The sequence below is a fragment of the Maniola jurtina genome, chromosome W (genome assembly GCF_905333055.1).
Source record: "Maniola jurtina chromosome W, ilManJurt1.1, whole genome shotgun sequence".
Taxonomy (NCBI): domain Eukaryota; kingdom Metazoa; phylum Arthropoda; class Insecta; order Lepidoptera; family Nymphalidae; genus Maniola; species Maniola jurtina.
Window position 1 is genome coordinate 1,433,395 of NC_060057.1, and position 27,254 is coordinate 1,460,648.

The 27,254-nt window shown below is 35.8% G+C and overlaps 1 protein-coding gene and 1 long non-coding RNA gene across 2 annotated transcripts; one reads left to right on the plus strand and one right to left on the minus strand.

The window, feature by feature from the left end:
- Positions 1-4,183: 4,183 nt before the first annotated feature.
- LOC123879794 lies at positions 4,184-5,769 on the minus strand. Its single transcript, XM_045927688.1, has 3 exons — positions 5,206-5,769; positions 4,259-5,073; positions 4,184-4,215 (listed from the first exon to the last, which is right to left on the minus strand). The coding sequence occupies exons 1-3, from the start codon at positions 5,676-5,678 to the stop codon at positions 4,184-4,186; spliced, it is 1,320 nt and encodes a 439-aa protein (XP_045783644.1). The 5' UTR covers positions 5,679-5,769.
- Positions 5,770-12,351: 6,582 nt separating this feature from the next.
- Positions 12,352-13,628, plus strand: LOC123879967. The gene is made up of 2 exons (XR_006799121.1): positions 12,352-12,776; positions 13,358-13,628. It is a non-coding gene; the product is annotated as an uncharacterized LOC123879967 (long non-coding RNA).
- The last annotated feature ends 13,626 nt before the right edge of the window (positions 13,629-27,254 follow it).

Below are 27,254 nucleotides of genomic sequence, written 5' to 3' on the forward strand. Positions count from 1 at the left end.
AAATAACTTTGTCTATTGGCCCCCGAAGTTACATGGAATAAACTTCTCGGTTCCAAGTCTATAAGTAGTTACTCTTGAATACAACATCACATTCGCGTTTGCGAATCCTGAGTTCAAAAATGGTAAGTTCCCCGTCACTTTAACTCATCTTCCTCATTTCCCGGTCTGCTGCGTCCTGCAAAGTACTGACTACGCGTTCTCACTGGACAATCACTCATCCACACTGTACACAGTCTTCTATCATCTTTCGGATCCCTTTACAGCAATTCTATCCTCATCAGTTCCGATTCAAAGAAGTTCACAAGTCAGTTGCATTGCAAATATTAATAATATTGTTTAACACAAAGATTAACGAATATTGTTATTCCCATACCCAACATGTGCTATGATAAATTTCAGTACTGTCCTCACTATATTGTCCATCATTTACAAACAGATCATAAATACACAAGCAAAGTAATTTACTTCAGTAATTGACTCAATTTCAAATCTTTAATTTCATTTCGGTGAATAGTAACACAGTGCATGTGTGTAAATGTAAACTATAAACTAACTACTTATGCAAAAAATAAAATATAAAAAACGCGCAATATAGTTGCTATTTCAACATGATTTTGATTTTATAACTAAATTTAAAAAATATAATATAATCATGATTCTTGATTTGCCATCTGACGTGGTGAACAATTTTCAGAAAGCTGTCTGTATTTACAATAACGGCGGATAAACTACATTATTTGCGAGCGGGTTGCCGTTTATAACGCGTTCTTCATTTACAAGTATTTTGATATTTTGTCGATGTTGAGCGCGGCTAAGAGCGACGTAAAGTTGGCCGTGACTGAAAACATCGGAACGCAAGTCTACCCCAACACGGCATATTGTTTGACCCTGAGATTTGTGAATAGTCATTGCGTAACAAACTTGTAATGGAAATTGACGGCGGCACATTTCGATAGGGCTACCTGGCTCGACGGGCGCTTTAAAAATAATTCTTGGTATTAAATAATCATCGGATAGTCCTGGCTTGCGAACGGTTATTAGGCGAGGAGACGTATTTACTACAATGACTTTGGTCCCGTTCACTAATTTATCGGAAAAATTTAAATTTCGTATAATCATGCACACACATCCTACTTTTAAAGTTAAATCATGTTCCGGTATTCCTTTTGGCTGCATTCGGTTTAAAGCGTCGACACCTATAAAGATTTGGTCCGCGTTGTCACTTACTACTTCATCTATCGAGTAAAAATGCAAAGGGTCTTCAGGTAAAAGTTCTAATATTTTAGAATTAATTTCGTATACGCTTGCATTATGAGTTGATAATATAGCCCTGTGAACGCAAACATCAGGTTCAGATAATATGACATTTGGATAAACAAAATCAATCAAATCATCTAATTTAGAAACAAATGAAATCATTGAGAGATTTACTAAATTTTCAACAGTTCGGTTTGTATGCAAAGTTACAGAAGTTAATTGATTTGATCCCAATTTTAGTAAAAATTCAGAAAATTCGGAGTCATCTCTACATCTTTGTGATGTTACCAAAGAGAATGTTTTTAATTTTTGCCAAATAGGTGATGATTTAACTGATGCATTGAAAACGTCCGAATTGTGTTTTGCGTCAACTACTACTGGTGGAATTTGGCGGTAATCACCTGCAAAAATAATAATTTTTCCGCCAAAAATTTTGTCGGTTTTTGTTAGATCGCGTAAAGATCGTTCTAATAAATGAATTAGCCATTTGTGAGCCATCGGAGCTTCGTCAAAAATTATTAGATTCGCATTGAGTATTAGTTCTGCCCTTTGCGAACCGTTTGTAATATTCCAATACCCAAGATCGTCTACAAGATTTAGAGGAAACCGGAACATGCTATGTGCGGTTGTACCATTTTCATGATTTTGCGCGGCGATACCCGACGATGCAGTGCATAAAACAATACCGTTTAAATTACCCCTAACATGTGCAGTAATAACGTTTAAAAGTAAGGTTTTACCGGTGCCGCCGGGGCCGTCAATGAAAATTGCGCTGTTATGGTTTTCCCGAAAGTTTTGATTGGTTACCAGTTTATTTACATACTCTAATACTTCATTTTGTTCTGGTGATAATTTAGGTAACCAATCATTCACAAAGTCTTTCAAAACATTCCTGTTATATTCTGTTTGCTCGCGCCCTAACTCGGTCGTTTCGTCGGCGACGTCTGGCAAACCCTGCTCGATTAGACACGTACCGTGTCTTCTCAAAAGACGATCGATTATTACGAGGCATGAATGATACGCGCGGTCAATATCATCGGGTTGACGATGGATGAAATCTTCACTGATTTGATCGCGGAATTTTGACCAGAGAGACGCGACTGGAATACCGTTCACAGCTAAAAGAACGAAAAAGTTACGCAGACGCGGTCCAGTGAAAAAAGCACAAGCCTCAGTCATAGCTTTTTCGTACTCAGCTTCATCGTTCGCGAGCCCGACCGTTTTGGCAGCTTCCTGGAACGTCATGCAATCTGGACCACCCAAATTTAAAAGGTCTCTGTAACTACGACAGGGATATGAAGCTAATAAAAGACGCAAATAAAATTGTTCACCTCTATTTGGTGCAACGAAAAATAATCGCGCCACGAGTTCGCCTCTTTGTCGCTGGGTTACGAACCGGTTATTTGAAGTTTCTAAAATTTCGACGTTTTTAGTTCGGGGACGTGTGGCGTGAATAATATATTTTTCGTAAAAGTCTTGGTACGTTAAATTGTCAAAATTTAACCCAGCAGGTCGATTAAAATATGTTATCAAATCTGACGTCGTTCTATTTGCAGCTTCCGTTTCAGCCCCGGGTTTGAAATAAACGTATTGTTGCCCTTCCAGATGAACAGCGAGTTGTTTTATATTCGGTTCGCGGCAAACCAAATCAAATTCTAAAATACGCCACGTCGCTTCGCAGGAACCTAGATATCTTTTCGTGACGTAGTTTTCAATTTCGTCATTTCTATTTTCATCCAAAACAACTGCTACGCGAGAATGATCAGCGCCTTTTGTAATATATTTAAACAAGTATTTTACGACGGCAGTAGCTGTTGACACTTCGACATTAAGATGACAATCGTATTTAAGGAGTAAGGCGGCGTTGTATGGAACTACCCACCGATCATTGATTTTAATCTTTCTACCTCTGTATGTTATTTCGGCTTCGTTTTTACTATTGCGTTTTAAATTGACGAAGCCTCTATCATCACAGAAGGTAGTGTTTGTTTCACATTTTGGAAAAAATTTTGAGCATTTTTTTTTTCATCATTCCAACAAGGAAGATCAGTTCTATTAGAAGGGCCACAAGGACCGTGGATCATGTGGTCAAGTACAGCTTTGCGCAACCTCCCTTCGGCTTCAGACGGATTAGGTATATCAGCCCTGACAAATTTGTCAATATCGGTATTATGAACCGGGCCTCCGCCTTCAACTCGGAAACAAATATGCGCATGAGGTAGGCCTCTTTTCTGAAACTCAATGACGTACATGAGATATACAAAGTTTCCGAACCATTTTCCGGAACGGATATCTTTAATTAATTGTGTTAATTTTAAATTAAAAACTCTGGCACAAATTAATGGGTTAGCTTTTTGTCCTGAAGGGACTGACTGTTTAATTTCAATCCAATTCGGATTACAAGTAATTGTAATAAAATAAGAAGGTTGTCCTAATCTATTCACTAAAGCGATGGAATCCAGATACTTTAATTTCATGTATCTGGGGCTCCCAGTAAAACTATACGGGAGATATATTTTTCCAGGGACAACACCACCTTCGCCTTGAATAGTTTCGTCATTATTTAATGCTTCAATTTCATGAAGAGGCGCTGATCTTAAAGCAGAATCGGAATTTTTAGTCTGCATATTGCTAATATAGCGTAAGCGTTCATCAGAAATCCTATTAAACATATCTATAATCCACTCCTCTGAGAGACGATTAAATTCCGAAAATCGCGATTCTGAAAGTAATAAGCACCTAATGTACTTTAATTGTGTCAGCTTACTGCCTTTGTTGTCTAATTTATTTGGGTACCAACCGGGGTTACCATATGGATACAGTAAAGGATATTGAAAACTTTCATAACACGGATGTAAAATATCAACTGTGTGGGGATTACGGTGGCCTTCTTTCCAAATAGCGATACAATGAGGAGTGAATTGTTCTACTTCTGTTCTAATAATGGCGGCCACTTCCCTGCCTAACGGCAAATCTCCTAGAATATTTCCATGCGAGCTACGTGACGTTTGTTGAAAAATAATGTGAGCATTTTCGGATGTTTCGCGATTTAACCGTTTGAAACATTCAATGTATGGATTTACATTGTGCATAAAATTTGTTATTGAACGAATCACTTGCATATCTAGATTTAGATTTTGGGCTTGTCGTTCGCGAGTTTCATTATCGTCGTGCACATACATTCCAATAGGATTAGTACTGTCCGAATAACTTAAATCAAATACTCTGTGATAAATACGACCTTGAATTTTTAAAAATGTTATTCCGGTGTTAGGTTGCTGGTATCCATGAGAAACGCCTAATGCAGAGAAAGCGAATAAGTTATTGTAAGCGCGCGGTCTATTTAAAAACGACGTATGGCTATAAAATTCCTCGGTAAGGGGTTCTAAATTTTGGACATTGTAGGCGCCTTGTCCGCAGCACCATTTTGTGCGAGTTTTCTCTTCAAAAAACAGTCGAGTTTGACAGATTGAACACACGTGTATATTAGGACCTAACAGGGTCGATTTTTTCAACGAAAACAATTTAACTATATTAAGGTCTTCATCGCGTTTTTGGGCTATTAAATTTAATCCTCGTAATTCAGGTTCGACGTTTCTATTTGTTGTGTTATACCGTTGAACGGAAGCTTTATTTATTTCCGGTTTTTTGGTCATATACGTTTTCACGGCCTTTTGGTTTATCTCGGGTTTTTTAGTCGTGTAAATTTTTACTGCGGTTCTATTTGTTGCTGGGTTGCTTTTGTTATACTTTTTTGATGCATCTAAATGCGCATTTTGTTTTGTTGTTTTACGTCCCCGTTGTTGTTTTTTAGACCTACCAACTTGTTTTTTGCAATCAACACTTTCAATTTTGTTTAAAACGACAACTGGGTTCATATTTAATTTAATGTCATTTAATTTATCAACTGTCAATTTTTTCGTGGGTTTCCGTTGTTGTTTTTTAGGCCTACCGACTTGTTTTTTGCAATCAATACTTTCAATTTTGTTTAAAACAACAACTGGGTTCATATTTAATTTAAAGTCATTTAATTTATCAACTGTCAATTTTTTCGCGGGTATCTCGGTTGACGCCTTTCGTTTAAGAGGTTTGGAAATATTGATTTTACGCGTATCTAATTTTTCCAGAACTACGACTGGTTTTAAAACTGTAAATTTTGGATCAGTAAGCATTGACTCTGACTGTCTTGTGGGTAAATTTTCATTAAAATCGGAGAGATTTTCTACACGGATTTTATTTATTTGATATTGATCGTTTGAGGGTGCATAACTTTTAATTATTAATGTAGCCAATGCTTCTACATTTTCCGAACAAAATAGCCGTGCGACGTTCAAATTTTCGACGTTGTTTCTTTTGTTAGTCTCATCTACTCCGTGACTATTGAATAAGTAATATTTGCCGTTGTGACGCCAAAACGACATTGTTTTTAGTTGACCCGTAAACAAATAGTTATCCGTGGCGTCAACATGAGTTTCGCTAAAAATTTCAATTAAAATGTTTTTTAATATAAGTATTGAATTTCTTACATGCCAATTATTTCCATTTATTGGAAATAAATTATTTGCAACCCAATTGTTGGTTACATGAGCCAAAAAATTACCGACACGGATATCAGACGGCAATTCTGATTCAGGATCTAAATAATCGCTTTGATATCTATTAGTTTTTTTCAAATCTTCAATGATACGCGCGTATAATTCATCTCCGCAACATAAAATTGAATCAATTTCATGGGAGGTAAAATTGAGTCTCCGTTTGAGACTTGAATAAATAGACGCGTATGCTGAAATAGCAACACATTGCGCGTTGACCATTCTGCCAGTTGATGAATCATAACGCAATTGTGCCTGATGCATCGAACCTATAAATAAAAATATGTTGTGATGCATGCAATTACTACAAAGGTGTATTGTGTGAATAGTAATAATTTTAATATTCTATTTATTTTAATATTCTATTTATGATAGAAAGCTACAGGCACAGAGGAAAACGGAACAAAGTCAAAGCTTTTAAGAAGCGAGCAAAATTTATAACTATTTTGGTAAAGTTGGCACAGGAGGATACAATTTAATAAAGAATAGTTATTTGTTCAACAAGATGGCAAAGTTTGTTTGTGTTGTGATTGCCTAGTTTAAATATCGATTGATAGATCTAAATATCGATTTTGAACGAAATCGGTCAATTACAAAGAATTACAAAATGGTGCCAACTGTTTTAAATTTTGGTAATAGTTTCCTATTTTGTGATCCTAGGGAGCTCTAAATATCGATTTTGAATGAAATCAGTCGATTAATAAAGAATTTCAAAATGGCGTCGATTTTTTTAAATTTTGGTAACAGTTTCTTGTTTTGTGATCCCAGGGAGCTCTAAATATCGATTTTGAATGAAATCACACTAATATTATAAAGGCGAAAGTTTGTATGTGTGTGTGTGTGTGTGTGTGTGTGTGTGTGTGTGTGTATGTGTGTGTGTATGTTTGTTACTCCTTCACGCAAAAACTACTGGACGGATTGGGCTGAAATTTAGAATGGAGATAGATTATACTCTGGATTAGCACATAGGCTACTTTTTATCCTGGAAAATCAAAGAGTTCCCACGGGATTTTTAAAAAACTACATCCACGCGAACGAAGTCGCGGGCATCAGCTAGTCGGTTAATAAACAAAGAATTTCAAAATGGCGTCGACTTTTTTAAATTTTGGTAACAATTTTGTATTTTGTGATCCCAGGGAGCTCTAAATATCGATTTTGAACGAAATCGGTCAATTAACAAAGAATTTCAAAATGGCGTCGACTTTTATAAGTTTTGGCAACAGTTTCTTGTTTTGTGATCCTAGGGATCCTTAGATATTGATTTTGAACAAAATCTATGACAGTTTAAGAAAATAGATTTTAAACACTATTTAAATTATTATCATTAACATTAAATTAAATGAAAACACGACGCGTGACGTGAACAGCAAGCAGCCTCTGAGCTTGAGCACAGGCCGAACCGGTATAAACCGATTTCTTTCCGTACGTGACGTAGCGCCTGTGCTTACGCACACACGCGCCTCAAGCTTGTAGTAGTGTACTTATCGTAGCACGCTTGTATGAAGCTTTGACTCTGTTCGCTACTCTGTGCCACAGGTTTTGAAATTTTGCCGTCAGAAATGTGAGATGTCTACATAGTATAAAATAAAATCGCTTCTCGCTGTCTGCATCTATATATATGCAGATTTTTTAAACTATGCAACGGATTTTAATGTGGTTTTCCAAATAGATATAGCTGTTCAAAAGGAAATTTTATTTCATACATACAATTAAGGCTGCATATAGGATTTAGCTCAAGTTAAAAATTTACTCGATCATGCCTGAAGATAACTCTGACATGTATTTTCGTAAAACGCTAGTTATATTTTTTACACGCTATACATACAATTAACACTTAACCTATCTAAAATCGTAATTTCCTTGTAATTATCTGCTCACATTCGCTACGATATTGACCTAGAAAAAGCACTGAATTATGTAGTTTTCAATGAAAAAGCTATATGTCCTGTTAAATATACGTGTAGAAATAAAAAATATTTTTCTACTTTGTAATGATTTTGAAAGTTAGTTTTTTAGTTAGATGAAAATAACGTATGATAAAATTGTTTCTCTTAAAGTTCTAAAAAATCCTCAATAGCATATATCTGTCTTTCGAGATTGATTCACAATAAAATGATAAAAATAACTTATCTGTAAATGAACTTTAATCACCATTATACAAAGTTAACATCTTGTCTAATGACTATGTAGTTTATGTCTAAAAATATCTATGATACCAATATTTTACAAGATAAATCCAAAATTATTGTGCATAAAAATAAACAAAAATCTGTTTTTAAAATGTACAGGTTAAGCATTTTCATATGATACCCCATTTTGTATAGCTTATCTTACTTAAAAATTGAAATAAACGCATTTTAATATTTTTTTGTTATGAACTTAATCACAAATTCAGTTTTCAGATTTTTTCCTTTACGTGTGCTATAAGACTTACTCTACCTACAAAATTTTATGATTCTAGATCAATGGGCAGTACTCTATAGGTTTCATGGACAAATATACAGATAGACAAACAAAGTGATCCTATAAGGTTTAAGGGTAAAGATTGTTTTTCTTTTTTAGGTATGAAATCCTAAAAAATAACAAGATAAAGTTGAATTATTATAGTAAAATTGTTTTTTTGTTCCTTGGTTATTTTAATGTTGTAGTACATTTGTATTCATGACCTCAGAATTTTCTCCTCTTTCATTTGACATCTCACTTGATACAATAGCAAAAAAAATGTTGGAGATCCCTACTTTTTTTAACCCCCGACCCAAAAAGACGGGTGTTATAAGTTTGACGTGTGTATCTGTGTATCTGTGTGTCTGTGTATCTGTGTATCTGTCTGTGGCATCGTAGCGCCTAAACGAATGAACCGATTTTAATTTACTTTTTTTTGTTTGAAAGGTGGCTTGATCAAGAGTGTTCTTAGCTATAATCCAAAAAAATTGGTGCAGCCGTTTAAGAGTTATCAGCTCTTTTCTAGTTTTCTTGTAGAAAAGAAGGTTACATAACCGTTAGGTTCATAATATTATATCAATTGACAAATGTCAAGCTGTCAAGATGGACGTTGCCTTGATAGATAATTATTTATTTGAAAATGATATTTTGGAAAACTCAGATACTTTGGATCGTAGGTGCGGAATAGTCCGAGAAAATCGGTTCAGCCGTTTAAAAGTTATTAGGTCTTTTCGGTCTTTTCTAGTTACTGTAACCTTCACTTGTCGGGGGTGTTATAAATTTTTAATTTACACTTGTTAATGTAACATCCATTAGATCAATTTTTTTCGTATTAAATATAGTTTATGTCACCTGGACTTTTACACCGAATTAATTGACATCTCATTCATCAAAATCGGCTTAGTAGTTTAGGCACTACGGTGGAGCACACAGAATCTGGATACAAACATATATACATATTATATACATACATACATACATACATAGACTGCTAAAATCATAACCATTCCTTTTGGCTTTGCTGCAGTTGGGTTAAAACAAAATAACACAACATCACTGTAGTTATGGTAACTCTAACCTGCTAACTCATTATAGTTTATAGCTCTGCATAGGTACAGCAGTATGTAACCCTGGCGCACTGTTGACCACACCGAATGCAAAGTTAAATGTTAACATTTTTTTTTCATTATTGAGCAGGGTGAGATTAAAGAAAAAAGAAAAGGGAAGGTTTGACTTAAACAAAATATCTGAACTCCTCAAACCTGATGATACAAGGTACATCACTCCTAAACCATAGAGATTCAGGAACTCTTTCTGGTGATATAATATTATAAATGGCGAACATATACTCTGTTATTGAATTTCAAGTTTCAACTTTTCAATCCTGATGCTGCAAGGTACTGAACTCCTAAGTTGTGATTTGTAAAATTTTGTTAGTAAATAAATATTTTAGATGTATGTAATGACTATTTTGACTTTTACAACATTAAAAAAATTAAAATTAAAAAATATACATTAAAAAACCCTGACTTCCACTGTCCACTGTTGAGCACAGGTCTCCTTTCAAAATGAGAAAGGGTTTGGTCATAGTCCGCTATGGTGACCAAGTGTGGTTTGACAGACTTCACACATATTACTACACTATAATATAATAGAGAATCACTGGTAATTTTAGAGGTTTCTAATGTGATATTGTAAATAAAAATTTTTTTGCATTTACATTGCAAACACTGGCTGAACCCTAGGAGATAGATCAAAACAATTTATGTATTACAGTATTTTACATCTTAAAAAGGTCTACAAAAAAGTCTGCAATGGTATATGTGTAACTTTTACGAATAACCTACAATCATCATTTTTTATTCTTTACTTTTTATGAGAAATAATTACTTATTTATGAAGCGATTTTATGCAATACAGCATTAATCTCAATCCAATTAAGAGCAACCTCTATTGAAAACATGTTTGTATTGTCTAATAACAAAAACAGTTGTGAACATTGTATATAAAGACATTCAGCCCGGCTAGTATGGGCAGTAGATAAAAATTATATCCCCGATTATATCCACTGATTTGTATGACATTAGTGGATATAATTGGGGGATATAATTTTATCTACTGCCTATGCTAGCTGGGCTGTAGTATATTTAGTATCAGCATTATACCCATGCGAGGCCAGAGTGGGTTAGCAACTTAATCTATCCTAATCTACCTACTACTACTAACCTAATAGTATTCTAATATAAAGAAAATTCTTATGCATGCAAATTTCCTTACAATGTTTTTATTAATGGTAAAATACCTCAGTAATATTTAATTGCTTAACATACACATACTTAACTAACTCCATAAAGTTAGAGGTGCATGCCTGGGAATGAACTTTCGACCTCTCAAATAGGAGGCGGACGTCTTAATTCTTAACCATTAAGATATCATGGCTTTAAGTATATTATAATATAATAATTATTCTGTGAGTAGGTAGTGAAAGTTACACGAAAAATTACACCTAGATTTAGATCATTTGTACAAGTATTACCTATCTACTTCAGTAGTATTATAGTAAAAAAATAGATATGAATGTGTTTAACTACCTAAAAATTACAAGTAACCAAAAGCTTAGTTTGCTATAATCCGCTAAACCAGATAGATCTATGTGGTAGTTGGTACCTCGCAGTATCACACAAATCCCAAACCCATTCGACGTACGTTTTGCTCTGACACGGAAGCATCCTCAGGAGATGTAAACTCTATAATGTCTAATTGCAATGTTAATAAGTTATTTAATTGAATACCTTTTACAATGGCCGTTGTTGCATTTACGGATTCGTTGGTTTTGTTAACCAACTTCTTCACGGATGAATTTTGCATTTTTTATAATAATGAAATAACTTCACTGACCACAACAATATTTAAAAAAGGACGCCAAAGGACGCTTTCTAGAGATGGGACATTGCGGTCTAAACTAAAATCGATTAATCGAAAAATCGATAAAAAAAACTTGCTAGAAAATCGAGATTCAATTTGTTATGTTAATAACTATAAAAGGTACAAGATTTTCTAGAGGTGAACAGAATTCATACAAAAAAGCGATTACATATACCAAAAACTGTCGTAAATTAAATCATGATTATTTGTGATATCCAGATGTATCAATATAAACTGATAAAAGCTTTATTTTTAAGTATTTTAATCCATTAATTACTTAATTCCGGTTTATTTCCTTTTGGTAATTTAATTATGTACCGTTGCCAGCTTTAAAAAATAATTATTGACTAACAAATAATCGATTTAAAAATATCTTTACATTGAATTTAAAATAAAGAAACAGTTTTATGTTGAATTTTTAATAAACAACATGTTTTGACATGCATATTACCTTCACCAGCGACGAGTTGGTTATAATTTTCAGAATAAATGATTTTTTTATTTAAATGTATTAATATTCCCTAAATATAAAAGTTATCCTTTCTATTAAATGTCGTCGGTCCATCGTGCTGGAGGGCGTCCCACATTACGCTTGCTTATACGTGATCTTCACTCAAGGACTTTCCGGCTTTAACGCCCATCGCCTCTATGACTAAATAATATTGCTCGAAAAAAAAAATTAAATCGATTAAATAATCGAGGTAATTTTTTCTTAAAAATGGCAACCCCAGACCATAGAGTAGTACTCTTTTGTTGCTTTTGACTTGTCATTTTCGTTTACAGTCCGATAAAGGTGAACACACACTAATTATCCAAGCCGAATGCATCGAATGAGTTAAACGAAACGACTTTTACAATTTTGTTTATGAAATCTTTTGAAATCTCGCACACTTCCTCGCGTTGAATTGTTCGAATCGGAACTATCGAGGTTTCATGAGATTTCATATACAGAATTCTAAAATTCGTTTCGTTCGGTTCGTTCGGCTCGGATAAGTGTGGATTCATCTTAAAGATCTTTTGGCACTTGAGTGAGGGCGCTATTGTAGCTTATGCCGACTCAACACAGAGAACTATCAACAAATGCGGCTTTAGTTCCGATTTTTTGGCCCTGCGCCAAAAGAGCCTTGTCAGTTGTTGGACTGTATTTGTACTAAGTATTGCATTGTTTATAAGGTTTATTGTGGTGTTTACTTATTGTACCTGTATTTATATTGATTATTGAATATTACTTATTGTTGTTTGATTTCCTATTTTTTTTTTTATCTCCACTTTTGCTATTAATAATGGGACACCGATAGGCGATAACGCCATTTATGAAGACCCTGGTATCCCTACCGGTACTGGCTACTGATTAGGTACTGATCGAAGCTCTACTATTGACCACGTAGAACGTAGTGATTATATTCTCTTTGCACGGATTGAATACGGAATCCACGACTCCCACTGAATTGAGATGTGTTAATTGTGGCACCGCTGTACCTAAATAAAAGGAGTAGGCATAATAGCCTTGAATTTGTAGAGGTTATGTAAGTAATACAACACAGGATTGCACCCCAAGTGGTATGTATTCAGTACAGCTATTTTGATTTCACTCAAATATTTATTTAGGATAAAGTCGCAGATATGTTGTTGAATAAGTTCTGAATGAATAGGTACCTGAATGAATACATGGTTATTATCAGGGGATAATACCTAGTAACATTTTCATTGAAGACAAATGCGTATTGTGCTTGTGGGCAGTAACATTGCCTTAATTCATTATTCATATTTTTCATAATAAAATTGTACTTACTATCTTTATTAGGTTATTCTTATTTTTTTGAGTGTGACAAGATTTTCGTTGTTAACAGGTGACTGAGACCACCAGTGTGCCTCTTTTGCTGGACTCTATTTAGTGTTTCATTAAAAAGTACTTTAACAAATGTTTTTTGTATTTGGGCATTTAAGTGAGCTATGGTATTTGAGTGATACCTTGTCTTGCTCTAAGAAGAGACATACTCAGTAGTAAGCAGCAATAGGATTGAGACGATGTCTTACATAGTTAAAACCCCTTTAACTTCATTCTGTTGTCATAATAAATAAATACTTTTATTTTAGTACATTACATGGTATGGCATTTTAAGTTTATCTGTTTATTTTAGCTGCATGGATCTGATGAAATCTGCCACCCCTGTTGGCAAAAAGTGATGGATTGAGAGCATATGCTCTTGAACCACCTCAACAAGGATCACCAATTGTTTACCGAACTGGAAAAGAACACCTGATACCCAAGGCTATTATTTTTTTCTAGATTAATTCACTGGAAATATTATTATTAGAATAAGATAAGCCTTTATTAACTGAATTAAATTACATTAATGCTATGTACATAATATTATATTTCAAACAAATAAATAATATTTTAGTTTTTGACACTGGTGTTTTATTTGTTTTGCTTTTTCTCTTTATTTAGAGTGCTCATGGGATAGGCCTCATCCCGGATTCTCCATAAATGTCTTTCTTTGGCTTTTCTTTGCCGTGTATTTCCTTATGTTCTGTATGTCAACCTCCCATCTCGTGACAGGGGTGACTTCTTTTTCTCTTTCTCGTTCTTGGGTAACATTCTGTAACTGGTTTTGTCCACTTATTTCTCTTGTCTCTCATAAAGTGCTCTCTCTGTCCATTTTCACTTCAGTTTTTAAATGATGATTGATAAATCTCTCACTTTTGTTCTGTTTCTAATAGTAGAGAGCCTGTTTTTTTTTTTTAATTTGAAGCATACTTCTCTATATTATTTTGACAAATCCTAAGTTTCTTAAGGTTTTTATCAGTTAGACTACCTATGTCTGGCAACCATAAGTCAGACATAGAAGGATGCATACGTTGAATACTTTGGCTTTTTTAGATATGGGAATATCTTTGTTTAGCATAATTTCCTTTAGATTCCAGTATTTTTTCCATGTTTTATATAATTTAACTTCTGCTTAATTTTTTTGATGTTTGATTTGTTGGTGATATTGTTTGTCCTAGATATTCTAGATATGTATTCATCTACACATTTCAGTATATTTGATCTTAGCCTATCTTAGCCTGATAGTTTCTTTTTGGGAGTTTGTCATATCTAGATCTAATCTTGGTTTTGTCTTCATTCATGGATAACCTATCCTTTTCACTTTCTGTGTCTTATTGTTCTATCCATAATCTGGAGCGATTGTGCATTATTTGATAATAGGATCAGGTCATCAGCAAACTTTAGGTGATTCAGTTTTTCTCCATTTAACTATGTTTAAACCATAATTGTTCCAAATAAATCTGGATATAATTATTTTCAAGTACTTCCGAGAAAAGCTTTGATGATATTATGGGCCTTCCTTGTTTCACGCTTTTTAGAATCCTAAACTTTCTTCTCGGCTGCTCAAGTTGTATTTTTGCCGTACCTACCTACTGTTTTTGTACATTTCTTTTATGATTTGTATGTATTTTTTGGCAATACCCTATTCTAATAGAATTTTCCACATATCTTGCTGTATTTTATTGAGTCAAATTTGTTGTAGTAGGTAAAATGTACGAGTACGGAATCCTTAATGCGCGAGTTTGACTCGCACTTGGCCGGTTTTTTGAGATAGGATAGCTCGTGTCACTTCACTTTTCAGTATAGGTACATGGGATGCTTTTTTTCATTCTGTTTGTCATAGTTTAGTTCTATTTCTTCAGTCTCGTCCTCCACCTTCCTCAACTTGCCACCCTTTTTATATCGGTTCATCTTGCATAAGGGCACAGAACGCAACGCCATGACTCATTCATGACCACAAATGGAATGAAACCTTGGAAACCTTTTAGAAATAATTATTTACTTATTTAAATTGGTTTATTAAATCAAAAGATAATTAGGTAATATAGTAAGTTCGTTTAAATAATTTAAAATTATTGATAATGATGATTGATTAGGTTCTTTTATTCCCTGAGAAACATAAGACTGCAATGCTTTTGTTTTGGATTACCTACTTTCAAATCTATAAGTACTTAATATTATAAATGTGAAAGTGTGTTTGTTTGTCTGTCAGTCTGCTACTTTTTCACAACCCAATAGTTTAACCGATTCGGACGAAATTGGGTACAGATTTACCTTATATCCCGTGGATGGACATAGACTACTTTTTATCCCGGAAAGTCAAAGAGGTCCCACGGGATTTCTAAAGATCTATCCGCTTACTGATTTGTAGGTATGACATTTGGTACCGAAGTAGCTTGTGTCCTTGTAATTGACATAGGTAAATTTTACCGGAAAATCAAACAGTTCCCATATGAGATCTTTAAAAACGACGAAGTCGTAGGCATCCTATAGTTACATACTTATATTATTTTAAGTTATTTATATGTGAAAAAATAATAGGAGATCTAATGGAGCTAAGTAAAATACGAAACATCACTTTACTGCAATCTGCATCTAATTAAGTATTTTTTTCGGCCCTGGATATCACTCCTTTAGTGTCATAATTAAGAAAGTTAAAAAACCGGTCAAGTGTGAATCAGACTCGCGCACCGAGGGTTCCGTACTCGGGTATTATTTCGGACATTTTATACGATAAATCAATAACTATTGTGCATACAAATAAATAAAAATCTATTTTAGAATGTGCAAATAAAGCCCTTTCATATGATATCCCACTTGGTATAGTTATATTACTTTGAAAATTGAAACATGTAATGTAACCACTTAACGGTTTTCAGGTTTATTCTTTTACTTATGCTATGAGTACCCTATAGATTTTCTTGACAGACATGACGGACGGAGGGATGGACAGACGGACGGACAGACAGATAGACAGACGGACAGACAACAAAGTGATTTTATAAGGGTTCTGTTTTTTCTTTTAAGGTAACAAACCTTAAAAAAACATATATGCCTGGTATAGACTGTAGAGTAACTGTTATATGCAGTGAATGAAAATTGACGCTTCAAAATGTAATTTTTATTTGATCAGTCTAATCTCGATAGTGATATGACATATTCACTTACATTTAATATTCGTCACATCTACATCTTCTATGGAAAAACAAACTCCGCCATTTTGATTTTTTTTTTTCTATTCATCGAGTAGACCTTCAGATCCTGTTCATCCTTTGATAAGAAACCAGTCTTCCATCTTTTAAACCCTCCGAGGTGGGTAACGACGAAATGGCAGCTACTTTTTTTTCGCCATTTTGTTATTTTTTCAGCTCACTGCCAATCGGATGGCGTTTTGAGTGACATTTGCTCGAGCACCCCTCACCTATCTTCAATACCTTAAGCATGCCCTTCACCCGTCTCCGAAATCCTCAATCATCAGCTCTCTCCATATTTTCCACCGAAAGATTTTTTTTTTTTTGTTTATACGGAATCATTATTGAAAAAAAAACTAATTTCATACAATATTTTACAAAAGGAATTTTTGGGGAAAATCTCGAAAATCACCCCAAATGTGGCAACTCTGTTTGCATATTTCGATACTGCCAGCTGAGTCACACAATTGATTCATAGGACTTTGTCTGTGGTGGCGTTTGTTGGCGCGCGTGTTGTGACTTTCTGGAGTGTTTTTTTGTTAGAAGTGGCCGGTTTTTGTGTCCCGCTGGTGTTTATTGGTGGTGGAACTGACCGAGGAACTGACTGAGAAGCGCTCTAAAGGGGCGCCGCGTGTATGTCGGCGGGCGCCAGCACAGACGAAGTCCATACTTATACATATAGTTTTCCTAACTTGTAAATAACTACACACTTGACATTTGCTAATCAGTGTAAAGCCAAACGAGAGAAGAAAAAAAAAATTGATTCATACATGTCGACTGTCCAAAATGTTGCCTACTGCCTCAAAAACATAATAAAAATATCAAAAAATTCTAAAAAAATACAAAATTTTTTGAAAAACTTTATTGTATTAAACTGAATTTATTTATTAAGAAACATAATTCACCCTGGAAACCCCATAAAACAACACTCATGTATTTTTTTTGTTGTAAAAAGTGCATGTTGGCCATCTTAGATATCAAAATAAATATCTTAATCAAAATCAGCTCCCCGTAAAACCAAGTAAATGACACCCATATCCATTTTTTGATAAAAGTGCATGACCGCCATCTTGAATTTCAAAATAAATGTCATAAACAAAATCAGTTCGTCGGAAAACCCAGAAATCAATACCCATATCTATTTTTTAAAAAATGCATGTTCGTCATCTTTAATTTGAAAATAAATGCTACCATCAAAATCAACACCCTGGGAAACGTTAAAAACGATTCCCTTATATAATTTTCAAAAAAAATGCATGCCCACCATCTTGAATTTGAAAATAAATAAATAAATAAATAAATCTTTACTATCTGAACAGAACATTATTTACAGACTTTGGTGTGAGGCCCTGCCTCCTGATGAAGTGAAAACTGTGTTTCAGGAGGCAGTGTCTTCCCATAATATAGTGTACAGCACAATATAATATAATCACTTATAATAATTAAATTAAGTTTAAATTGAAAGTACTCGCAGGTAGGAGTGGAACCGCTTCACTGTGATATCTGCGCAGAGTCTGGTAGATAAAGAGTTTTCTTACCGAGAGTACGTCGCAATCTTCATATAATCTTGTAGTTGGAAAGATAAACGGATAAAACTTAATGACTTTGAGCAAGGCGCGTTGAGCCCGCTCAACCTCAAGATTATGCGTTTTAGCAGCTCCACCCCAGGCACAGATGCAGTAGCTGAGGACACATTCGCCAAGGGATTTATAAAGCTTGATTAACATATAAATGAATGTCATCATCAAAATCAGCACCCTGGAAAATCCTGAAAACGACACCAATATCTATTTTTTGTGAAAAGTGTAAGTCCGCCATCTTGGATTTGAAAATGAATGTCAGTATCAAAATCAACACCCTGGAAAACCCTGAAAACGACGTCCATATTATTTTTTGTACAAACGGGGTAGTTGAGGATATTAATTTAGTAGAGTGCGTGGGAGAACGGACCACTAAAAGTGATCCACGAGCATGCAGAGTTTGTTTCACCGAGTAGACCTTCGGATCCTAATCATCTTCTGCCAGGAAACCACTCTTCCATCTTTTACTCCCTCTGAGATGGACACCAACGAAATTTGTATGGCGGCCATCTTGGTTTTCCAATTTTTTCCACTTTTTCTATTAATCGCATACTACTTTCTTCAAAGATTTCGAATTCAACGAAATCATTTGGATAACAAAAGAGTTGCAAAAATCACATCGGCCGCTTCATATGACGGCCATCTTGTTTTTCCAATTTTTTCCACTTTTTTATTACTTGTTTACTACATTCTTTAAAAAGTGCGAGTTTCAATGAAATCGGTTGGAAAACAAAAAAGTTGCAAAAATCACGTCGGTCGCCATCTTGTTTTTTCGAAATGTCATAATTTTTCCCTACTCATATTCCGTACCCAAACATATGTCCCATACATTAATGTATCGTTTTCTTTCTCTTTCTAGGAGAAAAATTATGTCAATGAGACATTTAATATTCTCCATACATTTTCTACGGGAAACTAAATTACACCATTTTGAATTTTTTTTTCCATTCATCGAGTAGACCTTCGAATCCTGATCATCTTTTGCCAAGAAACTACTCTTTCATCTTTTGTACCCTGCGAGATGGACGCCGACGAAATTTGTGCGGCCGCCATCTTGTATTTCCGTTTTTTTCCACTTTTTCTATTAATCGTTTACTATTTTCTTCAAATGTTGCGAATTTCAACAAAATCGGTTGGAAAACAAAAGAGTTGCAAAAATCACGTCGGCCGCCATCTTGTTTTTCTAAAACGTCATAATTTTTCTCTACTCATATCGTGCACTTAAACATATCTCTCGAATATCATCGTATCGTTTTCTGTTTCTTTCTAAGAGAATGAGGCATTCATAATCGTCATACAAAATGTATGGAAAAATAAATTCCGCCATTTTGAATTTTTTTCTATTCATCGAGTAGACCTTCGGACCCTGATCATCTTTTGCCATGAAACCACTCTTCCATCTTTTATAGCCTCCGAGATAGACACCGACGAAATTTGTAAGGCGGCCATCTTGTTTTTCCAAAATTTTCCACTTTTTCTATTAATCGTTTGGTACTTTCTTCAAAGATTGTGAGTTTCAACGAAATCGGTTGGAAAACAAAAGAGTTACAAAAACCATATAGGCCGCCATCTTGTTTTTTTGAAATGTCATAGTTTTTACCGACTCTCATCCCGCACCCGAACATATCTTCCAAACATCATCGTATCGTTTCTTGTCTCTTTCTAGGAGAATGAGGCATTCAATATTCGCCATACAAAATGTATGGAAAATTAAATTCCGCTATTTTGAATTTTTTTTCTATTCATCGAGTAGACCTTCGGACCCTGATCATCTTTTGCCACGAAACCACTCTTCCATCTTTTGTAGCCTCCGAGATAGACACCGACGAAATTTGTACGGCGGCCATCTTGTTTTTCCACAATTTTCCACTTTTTATATTAATCGTTTACTACATTCTTTAAAGATTGCGAGTTTCAACGAAATCGGTCGAAAAACAATAGAGTTGCAAAAATCATATAGGCCGCCATCTTGTTTTTCTGAAATATCATAATTTTCCCCTACTCATATCGCGCATCCGAACATATCTCCCATACATCAATGTATCGTTTTCTGTCTCTTTCTAGGAGAATGAGGCATTCAATATTCGCCATACAAAATGTATGGAAAAAAAAATTCCGCCATTTTGGATTTTTTTTCTATTCATCGAGTAGACCTTCAGATCCTGATCATCTCTTGCCAAGAAACCTCACTTCCATCTTTTATACCCTCCGAGCTGGACACCAGCGAAATTTGTATGGCGGCCATCTTTTCTTCGCCATTTTGAATTTTTTTCAGCTTTTTGGCAATTGGATGACGTCATGAATGACATTTGCTCGAGCACCCCCCGCCTATCTTCAATACCTTAAGCGGGCCCTCCACCCGTCTCCGAAACCCTCAATCATCAGCTCTCTCCATAATTTTGGCTTACTAACTTTTTGTTTTCTATACGACACCATCAGTGAAAAAAAAAATTTTCATACAAAATTTTACAGGAGTTTCTTAGTTGAAAATCTCGAAAATCTCCCCAAAACTGGCAACACCGACTGCATATCTCTATACTGCCAGCCGAGATACACAATCGATTCATACATATTGACTTTCCAAAATGTTGCCAACTGCCTCAAAAACTTGATCAAAATTTCGAAAAGTTAAAAAAAATACAAAATGGCCGCCAGCTCGTTTCACAGAAAGATTTTACACGGTTTCATAATTTTCCTATGAACTACAGGATATACCGCTTCCGATGACGTTTCAATCTTGCCTCTCGCTCGCACCCACGCGAAAGGGGATACCGTGAAAAAGACCGTGTCGAAAATCACTTTTACTTTGATAAATTCCAGTGTTGCCAGTCTCTGGTAACAAAAGTACCTAAATGTCATTTGCATGAGCAAAACACATAATCGCTCATACTCGGATTTTGCTAAAAGTGCGTATTTCGATTTTTTACAATTTCCCGAAAATCTTGAAATTTCCCTAAAAATGGGGTAATTTTTTTCCTTCAAACTATACCTCGAGCCTGTACGTACAATCGTTTCATAGAAGCCGAATCGCTCTGATGTTGCCAACTTTGAGATATTCGAATTTTAAAATTGCGTTTTTTCGTACCTCTAACATAATGGCCGCCACGACAGCCGCCATCTTGAATTTTTAAAAACCACTCCCGTTTTGTCAAAATACAGGATAATCGTGGGCGAAACCAGAAAAAATAATTATCCTCGATTACCCCGTCTCGGATCTGTGGCGCTGCGGTTAGAGGTCGAAAAATGAAAATTTTGAAAACGCTCCATCTCGGCCGCCATTTTGTTTTTCCAATTTTTTCCACATTTTCTGGTAACCGTTTACTACTTTCTACAAAGTTTGCAAAATTCAAAAAAATCGGTTGGAAAACAACGGAGCTGCAAAAATCCCGTCGGCCGCCATCTTGTTTTTCTGAAATGTCATAATTTTTCCCCAGAGGACTCCCGAATCCGACCACATCTCCCCTACATCATTATATCATTTTCCGTCTCTTTCTAGGAGAACAATTATGTCAATGAGTGAGTGGTAATTGAGCTATATATAGTATAACTAGTGTTTTGCTCGGTGCGCGAGCTGCTAAAGCAGCTCGCGTGACGTGGTTGGGTTAACTTTATTATACTAAACCAACTTTATATATTAAGAAACACAATTCACCCCAAAAAACCCACAAAACGACACCCATATCGATTTTATTCTTAAGAAATGCATGTCCGCCATCTTGGATTTCAAAATAAATGTCGTTATCAAAATAAACACCCTGTAAAACTCTGAAAACGACATCCATATCATTTTTTGTAAAAACGGGGTAGTTGAGGATAATAATTCAGTAGGGTGCGTGGGTGCGCGGACCACTAAAGTGGTCCGCGAGCATGCAGAGTTTGTCCCACCGAGTAGACCTTCGGACCCTGATCATCTTTTGCCACGAAACCACTCTTCCATCTTTTATAGCCTCCGAGATAGACACCGACGAAATTTGAACGGCGGCCATCTTGTTTTTTCAAATTTTTCCACTTTTTCTATTAATCGTTTACTACATTCTTCAAAGATTGCGAGTTTCAACGAAATCGGTTGGAAAACAAAAGAGTTGCAAAAATCATATAGGCCGCCATCTTGTTTTTCTGAAATATCATAATTTTTCCCTACTCATATCGCGCATCCGAACATATCTCTCATACATCAATGTATCGTTTTCTGTCTCTTTCTAGGAGAATGAGACATTCAATATTCGCCATACATTTTCTATGGGAAAATAAATTCCGCCATTTTGAATTTTTTTTCTATTCATCGAGTAGACCTTCGGACCCTGATCATCTCTTGCCAAGAAACCACACTTCCATCTTTTATACCCTCCGAGCTGGACACCGGCGAAATTTGTATGGCGGCCATCTTTTCTTCGCCATTTTGAATTTTTTTCCAGCTTTTTGGCAATTGGATGACGTCATGAATGACATTTGGTCGAGCACCCCCCACCTATCTTCAATACCTTAAGCGGGCCCTTCACCCGTCTCCGATATCCTCAATCATTAGCTCTCTCCATAATTTTGGCTTACTAAGTTTTTGTTCTCTATACGACACCATCAGTGAAAAAAAAACTTTTCATACAAAATTTTACAGGAGTTTCTTAGTTGAAAATCTCGAAAATCTCCCCAAAAGTGGCAACACCGGTTGCATATCTCCATACTGCCAGCAGAGATACACAATCGATTCATACATGTTAACTTTCCAAAATGTTGCCAACTGCCTCAAAAACGCGATCAAAATTTCAAAAAATTAAAAAAAATACAAAATGGCCGCCAACTCGTTTCACAGAAAGATTTTACACGGTTTCATAATTTTCCTATTAACTACAGGATATACTGCTCCCGATGACGTTTCAATCTCTCATCTCGCTCGCACCCAGGCGAACCGATCGCCCCTAAAAAAGACCACGTCGAAAATCACTTTTGCTTTGATAAATTTTAGTGTTGCCAGTCGCCGGCGACAAAAGTACCTAAATGTTATTTTCACGAGCAAAACACGTAATCGCTCATACTCGGATTTTGCTAAAAGTGCGTATTTCGATTTTTTACAATTTCCCGAAAATCTTGAAATTTCCCTAAAAATGGGGTAATTTTTTTCCTCCAATCTATACCTCGAGCCTATACGTACAATCGCTTCATAAAAACCGAATCGCTCCGATGTTGCCAACTTTGAGATATTTAACTTTTAAAATTGCGTTTTTTTGTACCTCGAACAAAACGGCCGCCATGACAGCCGCCATCTTGAATTTTTAAAAACCACTCCCGTTTTGTCAAAATACAGGATAATCGTGGGCGAAACACGAAAAAATAATTATACTCGACTTCTCCGTCTTGGATCAGTGGCGCCGCGGTTAGGGATCGAAAAATGAAAATTTTGAAAACGCTCCAGCTCGGCCGCCATCTTGTTTTTCCAATTTTTTTCACATTTTCTATTAACCGTTTACTACTTTTTTCAAAGATTGCGAAATTCGACAAAATCGGTTAGAAAACAACGGAGCTGCAAAAATCACCTCGGCCGCCATCTTGTTTTTCCGAAATGTCATAATTTTTCCCCAGAGGGTTCCCGAATCCGAACACATCTCCCCTACATCACTATATCATTTTCCTTCTCTTTCTAGGAGAACAATTATGTCAATGAGTGAGTCAGTGAGTGAGTGGTAATCGAGCTATATATAGTATAACTAGCTTTTGCTCGGTGCGCGAGCTGCTAAAGCAGCTCGCGTGACGTGGTAAGGTTAACTTTATTTTATAAAACCAAATTGATTTATTAAGATACATAATTCACCCCGAAAAAACCCATAAAATGACAGGCATTTCTATTTTTTGTAGAAAATGTAAGTCCGCCATCTTGGATTTAAAAATAAATGTCATTATCAAAATCAGCACCCTGGAAAACCCTGAAAACGACATCCATTTTATTTTTTGTAGATTAGGATAATAATTTAGTAGGGTGCGTGGGTGCGCGGACCACTAAAGTGGTCCGCGAGCATGCAGAGATTGTTTCACAATTAGACCTTCGGACGCTGATCATCTTTTGCCAAGAAACCACTCTTCCATCTTTTATAGCCTCCGAGATAGACACCGACGAAATTTTTACGGCGGCCATCTTGTTTTTCCAAAATTTTTCACTTTTTCTATTAATCGTTTACTATATTCTTCAAAGATAGCGAGTTTCAACGAAATCGGTTGGAAAACAAAAGAGTTGCAAAAATCATATAGGCCGCCATCTTGTTTTTCTGAAATGTCATAATTTTCCCCTACTCATATCGCGCATCCGAACATATCTCCCATACATCAATGTATCGTTTTCTGTCTCTTTCTAGGAGAATGAGGCATTCAATATTCGCCATACAAAATGTATGGAAAAAAAAATCCGCCATTTTGGATTTTTTTTCTATTCATCGAGTAGACCTTCGGATCCTGATCATCTCTTGCCAAGAAACCTCACTTCCATCTTTTATACCCTCCGAGCTGGACACCGGCGAAATTTGTATGGCGGCCATCTTTTCTTCGCCATTTTGAATTTTTTTTCAGCTTTTTGGCAATTGGATGACGTCATGAATGACATTTGCTCGAGCACCCCCCGCCTATCTTCAATACCTTAAGCGGGCCTTCCACCCGTCTCCGAAACCCTCAATCATCAGCTCTCTCCATAATTTTGGCTTACTAAGTTTTTGTTCTCTATACGACACCATCAGTGGAAAAAAAAATTTTCATACAAAATTTTACAGGAGTTTCTTAGTTGAAAATCTCGAAAATCTCCCCAAAAGTGGCAACACCGGTTGCATATCTCCATACTGCAAGCCGAGATACACAATCGATTCATACATATTGACTTTCCAAAATGTTGCCAACTGCCTCAAAAACGTGATCAAAATTTCGAAAAATTAAAAAAAATACAAAATGGCCGCCAACTCGTTTCACACAAAGATTTTACACGGTTTCATAATTTTCCTATTAACTACAGGATATACTGCTCCCGATGACGTTTCAATCTTTCCTCTCGCTCGCACCCACACGAAAGGGGATACCGTGAAAAAGACCGTGTCGAAAATCACTTTTACTTTGATAAATTCCAGTGTTGCCAGTCTCCGGTGACAAAAATACCCAAATGTCATTTGTACGAGCAAAACACATAATCACTCATACTCGGATTTTGCTAAAAGTGCGTATTTCTATTTTTTACAATTTCCCGAAAATCTTGAAATTTCCCTAAAAGTGGGGTAATTTTTTCCCTTCGATCTTTACCCCGAGTTTAGACGTACAACCGCTTCATAGAAGCCGAATCGCTCCGATGTTGCCAGCTTTGAGATATTTAACTTTTAAAATTGCGATTTTTCGTACCTCTAACTTAACGGCCGCCATGACAGCCGCCATCTTGAATTTTTAAAAACCACTCCCGTTTTGTCAAAATACAGGATAATTGTGGGCGAAACACGAAAAAATAATTATCCTCGACTTCTCCGTCTTGGATCAGTGGCGCCGCGGTTAGGGATCGAAAAATCAAAATTTTGAAAACACTACGGTTCGGCCGCCATCTTGTTTTTTCAATTTTTTCGACATTTTCCATTAATCGTTTACTATTTTCTTCAAATATTGCAAAATTCAACGAAATCGGTTGGAAAACAACGGAGCTGCAAAAATCACGTCGGCCGCCATCTTGTTTTTCCGAAATGTCATAATTTTTCCCCAGAGGGTTCCCGAAACCGAACACAACTCCCCCACATCATTATATCATTTTCCGTCTCCTTCTAGGAGAACAATTATGTCAATGAGTCAGTGAGTCAGTCAGTGGTAATTGAGCTATATATAGTATAATAACTAGTATTTTGCTCGGTGCGCGAGCTGCTAAAGCAGCTCGTGTGACGTGGTTAGGTTTATGAGTTGTATTAAACCGATTTTTTTTATATACGATACACAAATTACCCCGAAAACCCCATAAAACGACACCTATATCAATTTTTTTCTTAAAAAGTGCACGCCCGCCATTTTGGATTTCAAAATAAATGTCGTTATCAAAATCAGCAGCCTGGAAAACTCTGAAAACGACATCCATATCAATTTTTGTAAAAACGGGGTAGTTGAGGTTAATAAAGTAGGGTGCGTGGGTGCGCGGACCACTAAAGTGGTCCGCGAGCATGCAGAGTTTGTTCCACCAAGTAGACCTTCGGACCCTGATCATCTTTTGCCAAGAAACCACTCTTCCATCTTTTATAGCCTCCGAGATAGACACCGACGAAATTTGTACGGCGGCCATCTTGTTTTTCCAAAATTTTCCACTTTTTCTATTAATCGTATACTACATTCTTCAAAGATTGCGAGTTTCAACGAAATCGGTTGGAAAACAAAAGAGTTGCAAAAATCACGTCGGCCGCCATCTTGTTTTTCTGAAATGTCATAATTTTCCCCTACTCATATTGCGCATCCGAACATATCTCCCATACATCAATGTATCGTTTTCCGTCTCTTTCTAGGAGAATGAGACATTCATAATCGCCATACAAAATGTATGGAAAAATAAATTCCGCCATTTTGAATTTTTTTTCTATGCATCGAGTAGACCTTCAGATCCTGATTCTCTTTTGCCAGGAAACCACACTTCTATCTTTTATACCCTCCAAGCTGGACACCGGTGAAATTTGTATGGCGGCCATCTTTTCTTCGCTATTTTGAATTTTTTTCCAGCTTTTTGGCAATTGGGTGACGTCATGAATGACATTTGCTCGAGCACCCCCCACCTATCTTCAATACCTTAAGCGGGCCCTCCACCCGTCTCCGAAACCCTCAATCATCAGCTCTCTCCATAATTTTGGCTTACTAAGTTTTTGTTTTCTATACGACACCATCAGTGAAAAAAAAATTTTTCATACAAAATTTTACAGGAGTTTCTTAGTTGAAAATCTCGAAAATCTCCCCAAAAGTGGCAACACTGTTTCTATATTTCGATAGTGCCGGCTGAGTCACACAATCGATTCATACATATTGACTTTCCAAAATGTTGCCAACTGCCTCAAAAACGTGATCAAAATTTCGAAAAATTAAAAAAAATACAAAATGGCCGCCAACTCGTTTCACAGAAAGATTTTACACGGTTTCATAATTTTCCTATTAACTACAGGATATACTGCTCCCGATGACGTTTCAATCTTTCCTCTCGCTCGCACCCACACGAAAGGGGATACCGTGAAAAAGACCGTGTCGAAAATCACTTTTACTTTGATAAATTCCAGTGTTGCCAGTCTCCGGTGACAAAAATACCCAAATGTCATTTGTATGAGCAAAACACATAATCACTCATACTCGGATTTTGCTAAAAGCCCGTATTTCTATTTTTTACAATTTCCCGAAAATCTTGAAATTTCCCTAAAAGTGGGGTAATTTTTTCCCTTCGATCTTTACCCCGAGTCTATACGTACAA